The sequence below is a fragment of the Heptranchias perlo genome, chromosome 2 (assembly GCF_035084215.1).
Source record: "Heptranchias perlo isolate sHepPer1 chromosome 2, sHepPer1.hap1, whole genome shotgun sequence".
In the NCBI taxonomy this organism is placed as follows: Eukaryota; Metazoa; Chordata; class Chondrichthyes; order Hexanchiformes; family Hexanchidae; genus Heptranchias; species Heptranchias perlo.
In genome coordinates this window covers 84,158,692-84,175,227 of record NC_090326.1, presented here as the reverse complement: position 1 = coordinate 84,175,227, position 16,536 = coordinate 84,158,692, and the positions used below count along the sequence as shown (strand labels likewise).

Genomic DNA, 16,536 nt, shown 5'->3' with positions numbered 1-16,536 from the left:
TCTGCTTCCTTATTGATCTCTGACTTCTGCTTTCCGCTTGCTTCCCATGGCTGCTGACTTCACTCATCCTTCAGCACCCCTCAACCACCCTTTGCTAGACTGAGTTGGACCAGTTTTTCAAGCTCCTACTGCTGCTTCTGATCTGGTGTGTTCCTATGCTCCCTACAGCTGTTCCTTGGACCAGCTCCCTCATCTATACTGATCCCATGGATTTACCTTTCACCCTTCACTGGCTTCCTGGACTTTATTGCTTTTGGTCCTTTAGGATTCATTCCCACCGCTCCTCGCTCCTCTTCTGCTATAACAGATCCGCTGCTGCACACTGCTAACACCTGAAGCCAGTACGCACCTCCGCTGGACGTTTGGATTGTCTCTGCTCTCATGCTTGGCCCTCTGTTTTCCACTGGATAACCGCCAGCAGTGCGCCCACTGATACTCTGCCCTCAATTATTTTCTTCTCCACAACTGACTGCAAACCTGGACATTGGTCCAAGCTAACTCTTCCCTATCTACAAGTCAACTTTATCCCACCACAGAACCTCAGATTTTAACTTTGGACTCTCTCATATTGTCTTATCCCTATTCTCTGTTTATGAGCAGAATGTTTCACTGCATAACGTAGGGATAGGAACAAGCTGACATTTTAGGAGGTTTTGGATGAGACATTAAATTAAGGCACTGTCTGCCTGTTTTTATCATAATCTGTGAAGTTCTTTGGAATGTCCTGAAAGATTAATAAAGCACTATATAAATGTAAACTTTTTTCTTTACCAATTGCTGCATTGAAATGCAAAATAACATTACTGTTTTCCTTTAGGACCATTTTCTGGAAGTGGGATGGAACAAATCTGTGGAAACCAGAGGGGATGTGGAGGGATATTTAAACTGCTGTGGATTTAATGAAGTGGGCCTAAATGAAACCTGCAAAGCTGTAAGTGCACAAATGAATATTAGATCATGGAAGTATGATGACAATCTTATTAACTGTCCTTTCCTTTTGAAGAAAAGTGTTTGAATCCAGGAAATTCATTTCTGGCAGTTTCAATCTAGACTAATTCAGTACAAAACTGCAAACTCTTCGGCCAATCTGAAGCAGTTCCAGCTGAGCATCAATGGCAGCATAACTCAGAGTCGGGTCTCTGAGTTAAATATGGGTAAGCACCTCAGGAGTAGTGACCACAATATGATAAGTTCTAAATTCCAAATGTACAGGCAAAAAGATAGTACAAAGATGAGAAGTGAGCTAGCTGAGGTGAGGTAGAAAAAGAAATTGTCTCACAGATCTGTAAATCAACAATGGGATATTTTTAAAAAGGAGATTTGCAGAATAAATATATACCAAGAGCACTAAAGCCCCATGTTGTGACACCCCTCCAAGATTTTTTCTTACCATTTCACACTGGCTGCAAATATAGTTCCAGCCCAGTGGGAATCTGCATTTTAAAAATGCACTTTATAAGCTTATTTTTTAATGTTTGGAGAAAGCAGGTGCTTGTACCCATACTCTACAATATAAAAAACTTACCAGTCAGGGAGCAAAACTCTGCACTTGTGTGTTCAAACACGCATTCACAGAACTCCTATTTTGCTGACTTTAGTGGGGTCAATCAAGTGTGTCAGTAGAATCAAGGCTCATAGAAATCCATAGATGTCAGCCTGAGACCAGTACCTGTAGTGTAACTGTAATTTTGGTAATCTCATTTGGTATGTATTTATCTGCAATTTTGCAATCTCCTTTTTAAAAATATCCCATTGTTGATTTACAGATCTGTGTGACAATTTCTTTTTCTACCTCACCTCAGCTAGCTCACTTCTCATCTTTGTACTATCTTTTTGCCTGTACATTTGGAATTTAGAACTTATCATATTGTGGTCACTACTCCTGAGGTGCTTACCCATATTTAACTCATCTACCCGATTTATCTCATTCCTTATAACTAGATCAAACAATGCCTTTCCCCTCGTAGGCATAGAAACTTACTGGTTAAGGAAGGAGTCCTGCACACACTTTAGGACTTCCATTTCTTTTTCTGTGTTTGATTGGGACAGGGATGAATTAATGTGTGGGTAATTAAAATCTCCTACAACAATAATTTTGTTATTCCTACTCCCGATCTGTCTACAGATTTTCTCCTCCATTTCCCTTCCACAATTATGTGATCCATTTTATGACCCACAATCCCTTTGTTTATCTTTACTCTCTGAACCTCCCTTTTGTGTACATCAGTCATCTCTACAACATGTATTCCCTCCTTTACCAATATTGCCACTGCTCCTTTCTTGCATATTAAGTCTGTCCTAAAAATAATATAACTTAATATTTATTTTCTACTCCAGACCAGTTTCTGTTGGTGCTATTAATTATATATCTTGTGGCATAATTGCTTCTAATTCCCCAATTTCATTTCCCACACTTTGAGCATTTTAACATGAATTTTTTTTTGTTCGTATTTAAAGCTATTCCTTTTCCCTTGATTTCTTTGTGCAAGCTAACACCTTAATCTTTTCCTGGCTTATATCTGGAGGTTTGATTTTCCTTCTCTACTCCCTTTTATTTCTTCTGCATGCTTTTCGCTAAATTCTTTATTTGCATATTTACCTCATCTATTCCTATCTTCTCTGACTTGCACTTTCTGATTACTTTTATTTCGCCTGTACCCTTTCTTCTTAGTATAAATGACTCTTCACTTCCCTTTTTATTTGTTTTGTAAGTTTATTAGCTTCCTTCCTGAACAGGAAGGAAGCTAATACAAGCCCATCCTTGTAGACTAGCTGCCATCTTCCTCAGAACTGGTGGCAATGCCCCATAAGATGGAAATCCTCTTCCTGACACTACCCCTTTAGCCCACACGTCAACCGTCCGAATCTACCTAACGTTCCCTGTTATAGCCATTGGCTGGTGTTTTAATCCACAGATTACCACTCTTGAAGTTCTGCTCCTAAATCTACTTCCTAATCTCCTACACTCCTTTTGCAGGACTTTCAAGCATTTTGTTTCCAATATTGTTGACCCGCACATGGACCACGGTGGTGGCTGCTCTCTCTCCCTTTCCATAATTTGTTTCAGTCTTTCCGAAACGTCCCTTACTCGAGCACTTAGGAAGCAACAAAGCATCTGGGACTATTGATCCAGACTGCAAAAGATAGTGTCCACCTCTCTATTGAGTCTATTACTGCTACTGCATTCCTAACTGAATTGCTAATCTTTCCCCTTGAACCATCTCAAGTTTTTTGATGCCATTGTAATTCATTTGATGGTCCTGCCCAGAGTCCTCATCTTCTCCACAGGAATCCAGTGTTTCAAACATTTTGGAGGGGGTAATTTGCTCTAGGCCATCGTACTTTAGAATGTCCCTCCTTACTTTCCCTAACTTGTAGATAGTCACTCCTCCTTCCTCTACTACTGCTAGCTTTAAAACCTCCACAAACCTCCCTCATGTTCTGAGATCTTGAGCTCAAGTAATGTCAGTTGGAGACACTTCTCACAGATGTGTTTGTTCAAGTTAGTATCTGCTACTCCAAACATAATGCAGGAACCGTACATCGCTGACCCTTCCTGTGCTACCATTCTTACTATAAATGTTAGTTAAGTTATAATTAAGTTTATATTCTCATCTACTTAAATTTCAGCTCCTCCCTCCTCCTGTGCTCCTAAATTCTTGCTATGGTAGTACTGTTTTCACTTACTTCCCACCTCACTTCCTTACCAGTTCACTTCATGGTACACTCTCTGCTTTGTCATCAAGCAAATATGGCTCTGATGTTCTCGAACCTCACAAAACCTTCTGCGCAAATCCTTACAGTTTTGTTTTTAGTAATCAGGAATTGCATTCTTTTCACTTAAAATGCTTTCTGATTCTGTTACCTGGCTGGTATTAAGTGAGTAGCTGGATGCATGTGTGCTGGAATTTCAGGAGAAATAATTAATTTGTTCCCTGTATGTAACAGCACCTAGGGCTTCATTCACACTCCAGCTGCAGCATCAGTCCAAATCAATTTTGTTTTGCACCAGTACTAAAGTTATAGTATAAATCTAGAGTTCGGGCCTGATATGATTCCGGATGGAGTAGAGTGGGACTTTACCTTTTCAAGTCCCTCTAAAGACGAGGTACTTGAAAGACTAGATGTACTTAAAGTAGATAAGTCACCCAGTCCGGATGGGATGCATCCTAGGTTGCTGAGGGAAGTAAGGGTGGAAATTGCAGAGGTACTGGCCGTAAACTTCCAAACATCCATAGATACGGGGATAGTGCCAGAGGACTGGAGAATTGCAAGTGTTACACCCTTGTTCAAAAAAAGGTGTGAGGATAAACCCAGCAACTACAGGCCAGTCAGTTTAACCTCAGTAGTGAGGAAACTTTTAGAAACGATAATCCAGGACGGAATTAACAGTCACTTGGAAGAGGGTGGATTAATTAGAAAAAGCCAGCACGGATTTGTTAAAGGAAAATCGTGTTTAACTCACTTGAAACTTTTTTGATGAGGTAACAGAGAGAGTAGATGAGGGCAATGCAATTGATGTGGTGTATATGGACTTTCAAAAAGCGTTTGATAAAGTGCCACATGGTAGGTTTATCATCAAGATTGCGGCCCATGGAATAAAGGGGGCAGTAGCAACATGGATACAGAATTGGCTAAGGAACAGGAAACAGAGAGTATTGGTGAATGGTTGTTTTTCGGACTGGAGGGAGGTGTACAGTGATGTTCCCAGGGGTCAGCGCTGGGACCACTGCTTTTCTTGATATTTATTAATGACTTGGACTTGGACTTGGACTTGGGTGTACAGGGCACAATTTCAAAATTTGCAGATGACACAGACCTTGGAAGAGCAGTAAACAGTGAGGAGGATAGTGATAGACTTCAAGAGGATATAGACAGGCTGGTGGCATCGGCAGACACGTGGCAGATGAAATTTAATGCAGAAAAATGCGAAGCGATATATTTCGGTAGGAAGAACGAGGAGAAGCAATATAAATTAGAGGACACAACTCTAAAAGAGGTACAGGAACAGAGAGATCCGGGGGTATATGTGCATAAATCGTTGAAGGTGGCAGGGCAGATTGAGAAGATGGTTAAAAGAGCATATGGGATCCTGGGCTTTATAAATAGAGGCATAGAGTACAAAAGTATGGAAGTCATGATGAACCTTTATAAAACACTGGTTCAGCCACAACTGGAGTATTGTGTCCAGTTATGGGCACCACACTTTAGGAAAGATGTGAAGGCCTTGGAGAGGGTGCAGAAGAGATTTACTAGAATGATTCCAGGGATGAGGGACTTCAGTTACGTGGATAGACTGGAGAAGCTGGGGTTGTTCTCCTTGGAACTGAGACAGTTGCGAGGAAATTTGATAGAGGTATTCAAAATCATGAAGGGTCTAGACAGAGTAGATAGAGAGACACTGTTCCCATTAGCGGAAGGGTCAAGGACCAGAGGACATAGATTTAAGGTGATTGGCAAAAGAACCAAAGGTGGCATGAGGAAAAGCTTTTTTTACACTGCGAGTGGTTAGGATCTGGAATGCACTGTCCGAGGGGGTGGTGGAAGCAGATTCAATCATGGCCTTCAAAGGGGCACTGAATAAGTACTTGAAAGAAAAAAAAAATGCAGGGCTACGGGGAAAGGGTGGGGGAATGGGACTAGCTGGATTGCTCTTGCATAGAGCCGACGTGGACTCGATGGGCTGAATGGCCTCCTTCCGTGCTGTAACCTTTCTATGATTCCTTGGAGGAAATTGCTTCGCATGATTGCTAAAGTTGTTATGTTAACACACTTTTTAAATTGTGTTGATGTCAGTTTCATGCAAAATCATCAATTCAGAATTTTAAATTCAAAATCATAAATTCAGAAGGTGTTTACAGTTTCACTAGAAATAGTGAACAGAGGAAATCTTGGCTCAGTGGAAGCACTCTCACTATTAACTCAAGATCCAAGGTTATGCCCCATTATAGACTTGAGTACATAATATAGTCTGACACTTCAGTGAGGGAGTGCTACCGTGTCAGGTGCCATCTTTCAGATAAACTGACGTCCCATCTACCTCTTCAGCTGTAAGTAAAAGATCCTGTGGCACTATCTGAAGTGGAGTAGGGAGTTCCTGATGTCCTTCTTACCTTCTGTATTTGACTGCAGTTCAGAAATAATCTGTTGGTTGTAAGTGCTTTGTGATGCCCCCATTGATGATGAGGTACTATATAAATCCAGGTTTGTTCATTCTTTCATGGCCGTATTTACAATGCCCTACACATTTAGGTTATTCCGAATCTATTAAGGAGCTAGGATTTTACTTTTGAACTACAATCATAGTAACAAGTTCACATAATTTATTTTGCAATATTTTCTTAAACCACTGTTCTGTAACAAATATGAATTTCCAGGTGAAATCTGAATTAAACTGTGAATTTCATGTGACTGACTACAGCAATTCAACGTCTTTACCGTCTGCTTATTATTGATTATTTTGTTTGATCAATGAACACTAATAACCTAATTGAGGAAATTGGGTTGGTGAAGTGAGTGAATTCAGCAGCATGATGGAGCTGAATTAACAAAATTGAAATTACAGATTTGCTGAAGAATTTTAAGTAACATACTGTTGCCTCCCTAGGGTCTGGCTCAATAACTCTCCGGAATAGTTTCTCTCATTAATACTGATTTTAAAAACCTTAGACAAATGAAGATGGGCAATTTACGTATTTCTGTACTTTGATAGAGTAATCATTTTGGGTCAATTTAAATTGTTTATTCAGTAATTCCACGGTTTTACTTAATTATTTCAATTCTGCAATAACATCATAAGTGCTATTGGCTTTGGCCAATGACAGTCCAGAGCATTTCCATGTGGCTCCCATGGAACAAATATTATCAGCTTCTAATTTGATTTGATATTTTTATTTGCGAGCCCAGATATGAAAGCTGCAGTGTTTTAAAAAAAAATAACTTTTTTTTAACTCTTTAAATATTCAAAGCATCTCAATAATGTTGGTCATTTTTCACTATTTATAAAAGTACTCAACATTGAAATATGGATAAGAGGTAAAGGACCATTAAAAGCAATTGCAAAACGTTGGCAGTTGATATCTTTGACCTGAATTGCAATTGAGATGTCTATATTTGTAATCGTTTTATAAATGATAGTGATCATATTTATAAGAATTCATTGGGTTATTCTGTATTTTGTTAGAAAATGTACATGGAGGTAGCCTGGAAATCGGTGGTGGCCACAGTCTCTGACTTCTGCTAAACCACAGTGCGAATTTGCTACAAACTTCAGCATAAATTTGGTTGTCACAATTTTTGGGTTTTGTGACAGATAGTGTCTCGGGTTCAGCATCCCGATGACTCTTATAAACAGATGTCGCTTGCCCAACGATCTAGAAGGTACTTTTGTCCAATATCCAGTTAAACAATAACGTGATTTTAGGATGGTAACATAGAACTCCTGCTCCACAGCGCACACAGCACCCTGTCCAGAAGGCAGACAGAAAAGCACTTTTATCGAGACGAGGCATTACTTCAAACCAGCAAACCTGGCTTATTTTACATAAAATTCATGAACTGACAGAATACAGTTTTAACAGTGAGAACAGACAATTTCCTATGTATGAAAAATAATGAAGGTACAACCTTACTGACTCCCTAGATGTAGACCTCATTTCAAGCTAAACTATTCCAAAGCTAGCTTTTCTTGGGTATTTTTTTTCTTGGGTATTCTGTTATTCCCTGCTAAGGTCCTCACCCATACTGTCTGAAAGAGAGTGACTTCTTTCTTGTCTGCCATAAATCTGCGTGGATGGAGGTTTGGCCTGTGAAGCTGTCAATTCTAAGGGCTCCAGATTTGGCCTAACCTTAGTACTGTGGGCAAACAACATATCTTGTTGCTTAATTAGCCCAAAGTAGCTAGCTATCAACATTGAAAATAATCATTGTTGATAGCCTAAGATGCTTGTTAGTAACTGGCCATTTCAACTGACTGGTCTCCTGTGTTCTTTCCATTGCTTCGTAATCCCAGAAACTTGCATAAGCAAACAACACCAATGTTGCCATATCTCAATTGGCACATTCTCTCTGGGAAGCTAATTAACACTTCAGATCACCATGGTAGCCAGCCTGGTTTCATACCCTGCTGGCTTAATGTTAAGATAACCAGCTGAATTTAACATTGCAGATATATTGTAAGTTTAAAAAAAAATCAGTTCAGGCAATACAAGTAAAGACCAAATCTAACTATGTTGGTTTATCATAATTCCCTTTTATAGTTTTATTTATTTTAAAGAGGCACCGTTGCTGGATCCTACTGAGTTATTTAATGACCCTCATTGACAGAAAACTGGGTAAACCCTTGATTCTGTGAACCATCAGTAGTCTGTGGACATAAAACATGAGTCCAGTATTTACTTGGGGGGAGGGGCGATTTTGGGATGGGAAATCTGGAATTAAGGGTTTCCTGCACGTAATGCTGAAATTAAGGGCAGGATGTCTTTTAAAAATTTTTTTAAACCGGTTTCCTGCCCAACAGCCAGCCAGATTGACAGGCTGGAGGGGGACATCGGAATGGGGTATCGGACATCGCGGGGGTGGGGGGATACGGATATCATGGGGGGGGGGGGGGGCGGTTGGCGTGAATTCGACATCATAGGTTGGGGGGTGGGGTTTGGTCGTTCATGGGGGTCTGATTGGGGGGAAGCACTTCAGCACCTCCTGGCCCACAAGCAATGCAATAAACACACCTACCTCTTGGAACAGGCCCTTCTCACCCCCTTTTACCTGACAGGATTCCCGGGGCCCGGGAATCCCAGCCTTGATGCATTAAAAATAAAAATTAAAAGATTTTAGTGAGCAATCTGCCTCCTGAGAGTGTGTTGATTGTCCATCCCCCCGACTGACTCCGTTAAAACCGGAAATGGGTGGGTTGGGGTCGGGTTTGAGAATTATAAACTTTTACCTACCCACCCGCCCCCAACCCACCATCCGTAGGAGTTAAAATTGCCCCCCCAATGGATTCAATTGAACTAACAAGCTATTGGTAATACATGATGTAGATGTATGTTAGCATAATGGGAAAGTTTCATGTACACAAAAAGTCAAGAGTGTTTGAAATTTTGGCCACTTCAAATTTGACTTTTTGTCAAATGTAAGGATAAATTTTGGAAGGCTGTGCTTGCCGGCAGCCAGTGCATATTGGAAATCGAAGGCTACTGCCCATAATTTTATATTCATTGATTTCAATTTCCTAGAATGTCTCAATATGCATTAGCTGCACGTGTGAGGCCCTGTAGGAGTCATGGGTCCTCATAATATTAATCCTGTTATGCTTTCTTTGTGATAAGTATGTACAGAGAGCTGGCACTGGCATGGGCAAAATGGGCCAAATGGTCATCTCCAGTGCAGCAATTTCTATGATTCCAGTGTTGTGAACTCTTCCCAAATAATTGCAAGAGTCACCATTGCCCCTTTTGGAAAGTTGTTGGCAAGCAAGCAGGCAAAATATCCATCGTATTAACCCCTTATGCACTATTATTTGCACACGACTGCTTTGAGTTATTAAGCCTTAGACGGTTGCAGCCTTCAAGTTTCACTAAAAGTTCTTTACGAAAATGTGTACTTTGCTATTGAAGATGTTAATTGTAAAGAAAAATAATCTCTGCCGTTTTTTTTTCTTGTTCCAGCATTGTGTTGCTACTAAGTGTCAGCCATGTGGATCGATCCTAAAAACCTATGCCGGAGAAGTACTGAGGTTTGTTGGTGGTATAGGTCTTTTCTTCAGCTTCACTGAGGTCAGTAAAACTTTCAATAACTTTAAAAAAAAACCAAGTAGTTCAGTCAACAAGGACAGTGGTATTAACATACAAGTTTTGAAAAATTGAAACAGTTTTAATACGCTTCTAACAAAATAATGACCAAGCTCATATTTCCATTGTTACAAAGCTATTTTATATAGTTTCTATATTCAGGAAGATTTCATAAAGTGATATAAACCATTAAGTATGGTATGAGAAAAAACATCAAATACTTCTTCCAGTACACCACATACAATAAGCAATGTCATGAACTCTTTCCGCAAATGATTTAAAAAGTTACTATTGCCCCCTTTTTAAATTTTTTTGATGAGCTCAGTTGTTGAAATGGGTTGTTACCAACATTTCTGTTTTGCTGCTATTCTGTTGACTGTAGGGGAAGTTTGCATTGTAGCAGTTGTAATATTTGCTGTGGCTTGGACCTTAATGATGTCATCTTTTATGGGCCACAGTGTTTGTTTTTTTGAGCAGAGATATGCTAAGTAACGGAGAAGTTGTTGCATCATGAGATAAATTTAAATTGATCACTTATGGTACAGAGCTTTGTATGACAGTCGCATATATTGGGAATTCTTCCATGGAAGTCACACACCTGCACAGCCTGTCCGATTGTTCATCCACTACTGCACCAGAAGCACTAAATTGTAAAATTTTCCTCCATGTATATACAAACATTAAGGAAAGGGTTTGAATATTTTTTCAGTTGTGTTAATGCTCGTTTAATTTCCCACGGTAGAGGAACAACCACAGGGAAAACTTCTAAGAGTCTCTTTGACTTAATTAATCCATGATTATGTTTGGCAACACTATACAGGAATGAGCCATATTGAGACTCTGTACACTGAGGATCCTTTGATCCAAGATGCTTTTTTCCCTTCTCAGTGTATTGAAGTGTAACCACCACAGCAAATTTCAGCTTACTACGGTCAGCAGATGTACGAAACTCAAATGCCAAGTTAGAGAGAATCTCCTTATTTAAAATTGTTTGAAATTATATAGTACAAATATTGACTGTAGTTAAGGAATATCTGTGTAAACAATTGATATAAATATTACAAAGTGCATTATTCTATGCTCACTTAGCTATATAGCTTGAGAGGCAATAGCAGAAAAACAAGATTAGTATTGGATTTATTATATTCAATGATTAGATGAATTTAAGAAAGAAATAACTTCAGCCACTGTCTCACATGAACTAGGATTTTTTTCCTTCTAATGTGGTTACTCTTCAGCCACTTCCACTTAGAGTTTCAGTCCAAGGGTATAATAAATGTACATAATATATCACACCTTTCAAAACATCCAAAGTTTGAAATCCCTCCAGCATACATTCCATAATCACCAGAATGTGCCAACATTAGACCAACTTGGGATTGACTAACCCGAGCAATGTAACATGCTACTGATCTGATCACTACTTCACCAATTTAATATTTCTTAAAAGATATATTTCTGTGTGTTTTTAAAACCCATAAAATGCAGAGCATAAGTGCACTGTACAAAGAGATGCAAAAGTTAGTTATTCTTGGGCCTGCTGCAGTTCTGGAGTGCCAATTTACACAAGGTCTTCTAGACTCAATCTTGCTTCCTCTTTGTGAGGTGTGCTGCTATTATGCCGCACTGGAGCCTATACGCACATTATGCAAAGGCACTCTTGGTGTATATTTTAAAATGTGCACACCCATGGGTGCAACTTGTACACAAATTCAGTCAATGTTTTTCTGTCCAGAGTAAAAATTATCTAAACATCGTAGGGTTAATTTAAGTTTTTATCACTGGGTGAAAAACGAGGATCGGCTGCCCGTTTTACACCTCCACTGGGAAAGAAAATTGGCTGAGGTGCAAAATGGGCAACTGATTCACTATCACCCATTTTTCATCTGACAAAAGTTAAATTTGCCCCCCGTGTGATTGTATATATGTATGTAATTGTATAGCAAAAAGTTTAACATTTCTCTTGTAACTAGAACTTCAGTTCTAAAAAGAATAATTTAATTTTAACTTTATTTAACAATTTGTTCTAGCACGTGCCCTGCTTTTGTAACTTGCAGGTGTTGTTATTTGTTTCAGATCCTGGGAGTATGGTTAACACATAGATACAGGAACCAGAAAGATCCACGAGCAAATCCAAGTGCTTTCCTGTAGGAGAAAACTTCAGAAATGCCACACCACTGAAACACTGCGCTACTGAAGTCTCCTGTTTTTTTTTTGTTGAGACTTTCTATATCTAAGACTCCACCTGCTTGCAAGACATGTCTTTCACCTGGGATAAGGGTTTTCTTTCAGTTGTTGCTTTCTGTTATAATGAAACTGAGAACTGAACTTGGTTGATCCCTAATAGCATTCAAAATTGCAAGGAACGCACTGTTGATTACTGTTGCCTGTAGCCTAATCCTTGTCACAGGCATTTGATCAGCACAAAAGGTTTCTTTGACAGTTGTTTTTCAAAACTGTCTGCTTGTACACTCCTAGAATAGCACCGTGCTGATGACATTGAAAATTACCTCCAAAGGAAATGAGGCAATTAACTTACAATATTATTTGACACCCCAGCCCCTTAGAGTATTGCAGTGTCTAATGACATAATTCTAGCTTTTGGTTTTCAGTTTTCCACAAGTGCATTGTCAGCTAAGATTAAAGATATTTTGTTTGATTGGGAACCATAGCTAATGTTGAACAAGTTAGAATATAAATAAATAGGAACACTTTCTTCTTATGTAACAGCTTGGTGGAGCAGTTCATTATTGTAACATTTTCACATACTGTACTTTGGATTTTTCAGGAGACATTTCCAGATTTGTTTTCTGTCCTGGACAAAAGAAATGGAGAAGTTTAAGGAGTTTTTAGACATGGATCTCTTGATCCACTGTGAGCAATACTAGCCTGAAGAATTGCATTTCTCTCTGCTTAAAGATCTTTGAGTTCTAAAATACTTGCAGGATTTTGTGTGTGTTTGCGTGTGCGTACATGTATGAAAAGCTAATTTCCTCGATAAAGCGGTCACTTCTCACTGTACTATTTGCCTAGCTTATTTGGAAATGCTTGTACCCTGCCTTTACACCTGTTAGTGTGATTAATGTGAAGTTCTGTTGTAGCACTTAATGATCATTGATAAATTTAATATACTTTTGTGATTTTTTTTCCTCTGAAGTTTGGTGGTAATACTTTAATCTATTAATGCTGATTTTAAAGGATGTTTTGATTAAAAAGACCTATGTTTTGCTTTCAGTGCATTAGTAAAATTGGTTAGAGATGTAGCTAATCTGGAAACAAATTGCATAAGATGTGTGAAACTCCTTTTTATTTAGTTATTTAAAATATTTCTCATTGTGCAAGATTAATATTGTGTACAATTTTGCTCATGGCATAACTATTCAGAATTACGAGTATATTTGAGAGCTTGGTCTCTCTATGTTTGTGTGTACAGGTCAAAGCATTGATCGTTTATTACACAACATTGGAGCGAAACAAAGTGATTTAAAATGTCTTATGGGAAAAATGCTAATGTGGAGAATGTTATTGCTGTATTTATGGGATTTGTAAAATTTAAGAGACCCTGGATAAATTGTGGACTCCATCCATTAAAGTTTCACTTATGTGGATGGGTGAATTGAATGTTCTCTTTTTTTTCTTGTTGTTTTCTTTAGGTGTTTTGGTGCAGTTTATTTTTATAGTTTGGTTTTTTGGGGTATTTTTGCACCAAAATAATGAACACTTGACCTTTTTGTTGTTTTTTTTTTAATGTGGCTAATTACATTTCTTTAATGTTGCTTTACTAATCAGCAGTGGAAATTTAGTGTATGTAATAGTTTAAATGGATGGGTAGATAATACATGTACATCTAAAAGCTGCATAGGTCATTCAGTACTCAGGAAGAAACATTTCAACCTCTGTCAGGCTTTCTACTTCAAAAGGAGATCATGCTCCGTTAGATATCTTCTGTCGTCCTGCTGCTAGAGAATAACTGATGACCTGTATATTGATGTAGGTCTAAAAGTGAGCTCCCCATTGATCCTCCCACTGAAAACTGGGGTTTTACTGTGACCGTCTTAATAGGTGTTTCGCAAATCTTAAAGTTTATTAACTAGTAGGTAACATTTTGGTAATGGAGAAACTGAGAGGAACTGACTTACATTTTCATTATTCTACATTAAACATAGAATCACAATGATAATTGGGGTGGGGGGGAGGCACTTTGAAGTGTCCTAGATAAAGTACTATTATTAATCTTTTACCACCTTCTTTCCATGACTATTATTTTTCCATTTATATACTCCATGATCTAGGTGTATGAAATTCTTGCATTTTATTTGATCCTTTCCTCAAGGTGCTGCTTTGTGTTCAGGTAAGATTCCATGGACACCATTAACTCTCAGTGCCTCACTGAAGTGGCCATTCATTTTTGATCTTAACCAGTGATGTGCTAGTCAATGATTTAAGCATTACAGTTAAAACTAATCTTATCAATTACCCAGTAACCACATGTGCACTGTCCAGCAAGGATCACTGGATAATAACCAAGAGCAGGAACACTGGGTGAATTTTTAAAATCCCCTCACTTTTAAAAAAAAAACCTTGGGGACAGCAAGTCCTTTAGATACACCACCATTACTTTCTTGTGGAATCTGTGACTGTGACGTTTACCTTTTTCTATTCCCTTGAGGATTTGAATACTTCTTCAAGGTCACCCCGAGCCATCTCTTTTCCAGTGTAAATATTCCAGTTTCTGCATTCTCTCCTCATGGCTCAGGTACATGACCTCATCCCCCCCCCCCCCTTCCCAATGCCTGGATGTATTTTTCATTACAGTGATCAGAATTGCACAAAGTATTCCAGGTGGACCAATCAGTGCTCTGCACAAACTCTCAATTCTTCAGACTATACAGCTCAAGATCCTATTTTCTTTATTTCCTGCTGATGATACACTGTGCTGATGACTAGCGATCTAAGGGTACTGGACTGCTGTGTGGGTGGATGAGTTAGTTAATTGAAGGCAGTGTGGAGAACAGTTGCCAAAATGAAGCTGTGTTGATGAATGAATTGATGAAATGCAATCCAGGGTGAAATTGTTACAGATGATGGAAGGGCAGACAGCAAGTTTATGAGCCAAAATAATAGGTGAGGATATTAACTTCATATATTCTCTACAAAATTTAATAAAGCTGTGTGCAGTAGGTTCTGACACTCATGGAGCCATTTATTGTGCCTAAGAATCTCCAAAGCAAGGTGCTATGAAATCCACACAGATAGAGCTTCTGTTTGTCAAATATGGAGTACATATTTTTCCTCAGTAGGGACATGTCCCTTTTACCTAAATTAAGATGGCTTGAGTTGCATGGGTCCCAAAAGTATGCACAAGAATATTGCTGGAATTTAGCCCATTGAACCCACACAGCCTGCCAGCATTGGTAAGCTGGTACAGCCAGGTTCAGTGCCTTTTAGGGTAATGGTAAACAATGTTATCTAGAGCCGAGCAGGAAGAATCATAGCCTCCGGCGATAGACTTATCCTTAATGAACCAGTTTGGCTAGTCACTCATTAACAGTGCCCTAAACTACTGGGACCTGCCCTATTTAGACATTGTTTACAGAGTCTGCTAAGGAGGGTTGAATCATTTTCAATTTTACATAGTTGGGCATGCCATCTTGAAGCCAACTCAATCCAAAAAGAAATAACTTTCCCACACAAGGAGAATTGCCACTGGTTAATCTTTAGACAACCGTTAAGTGCAGGCTTGAGCCTCTCGGACACCAGGGGCTCGATTTTAGGGTCGGGTTACCTGCGGGTTTCCAGCGGGGGGGCCCCGAAAATCCCGATCTCCGATCACGTGACCGGATTCGGACGAAATCCCGGCCACTTCCGGGTACCGCGCTGACGTGCGGGGCTGCGCGCGCAAGCCCCGCTGGTGGGAATCCCGCAGGCAATTAAAGCCAGCGGGGTTCCGCTTGAGAGCACTTAACTTGCTCGTTGTGGTCAGTTAATGAGCTGAAGCAGCTGTCAAAAGAGGAAGTGTGGGATTTTACGTTCAAAGCAGTCAGTTTCCCACACTGGGGGAAACAGGACCCTTCAAACCAGGCGTGTTGCAGCCAGCAGCCTGTGGCAGGTGCCAAGGTGCGCTCCACGGGGGAGCGCCCTCACCCACGCAGGAGGCCACCGCGTCACATAGGGCAACCCCTGCCCCCCACCACCCCCCGGCCAAGCCAGAGGACAGACCGACACGAAACCGCAGCCCCAGTCCGAGGACCCACACACCTACCCTGCACAACCCCTCAGACCAACACCTGCCAGTTGGGTGGTGTGTGGACACCCTCGGAGGATGAAGAGCATGACCACCACCAGCAGCCTCGCAGTCCACGCCGTCCGCCGCAGAGACGTGGATCCCCCCAACACGGTGTGGTTGCACGCCCACCTGCACAGCAGGAGGGAGGGCTACCGCAGAGAGAGACGCGTCGCAGAGGGCACTACCCTCGCCACAGGGTCCACAGACCGAGGCGCAGCTCCCCGGACCTCTCCCAGCAGCAGTGCACAGGGAGGCGCAGATTCGCTCGGCATGTAGTCGTGGAGATCTGCAGCCTCTTTCATGCCGAGCTGCTCCTGGCTGGCCCCAGCACCAACTGCTTACCTGTCGCTGGCAAAGTCACCACTGTCCTCCACACCTTCTCCTCCGCATCCTTCCAGGGTGCAGCCGGCAACACCGCCGATGTCTCTCAGTTGTCTGCGCGGACGAGCCCTGCAAATA

The 16,536-nt window shown here is 40.4% G+C and overlaps 1 protein-coding gene across 1 annotated transcript in view; it reads left to right on the top strand.

The window, feature by feature from the left end:
- Positions 1–13,399, top strand: part of tspan13a (tetraspanin 13a) — a 61,931-nt gene extending 48,532 nt beyond the window's left edge. Inside the window, exons 4-6 of the mRNA XM_068003817.1 lie at positions 818–931; positions 9,669–9,776; positions 11,868–13,399. Of these exons, the coding sequence (XP_067859918.1) occupies positions 818–931; positions 9,669–9,776; positions 11,868–11,942 (297 nt within the window). The 3' untranslated portion in view covers positions 11,943–13,399. The remainder of the gene's footprint in view (positions 1–817; positions 932–9,668; positions 9,777–11,867) is intronic.
- The last annotated feature ends 3,137 nt before the right edge of the window (positions 13,400–16,536 follow it).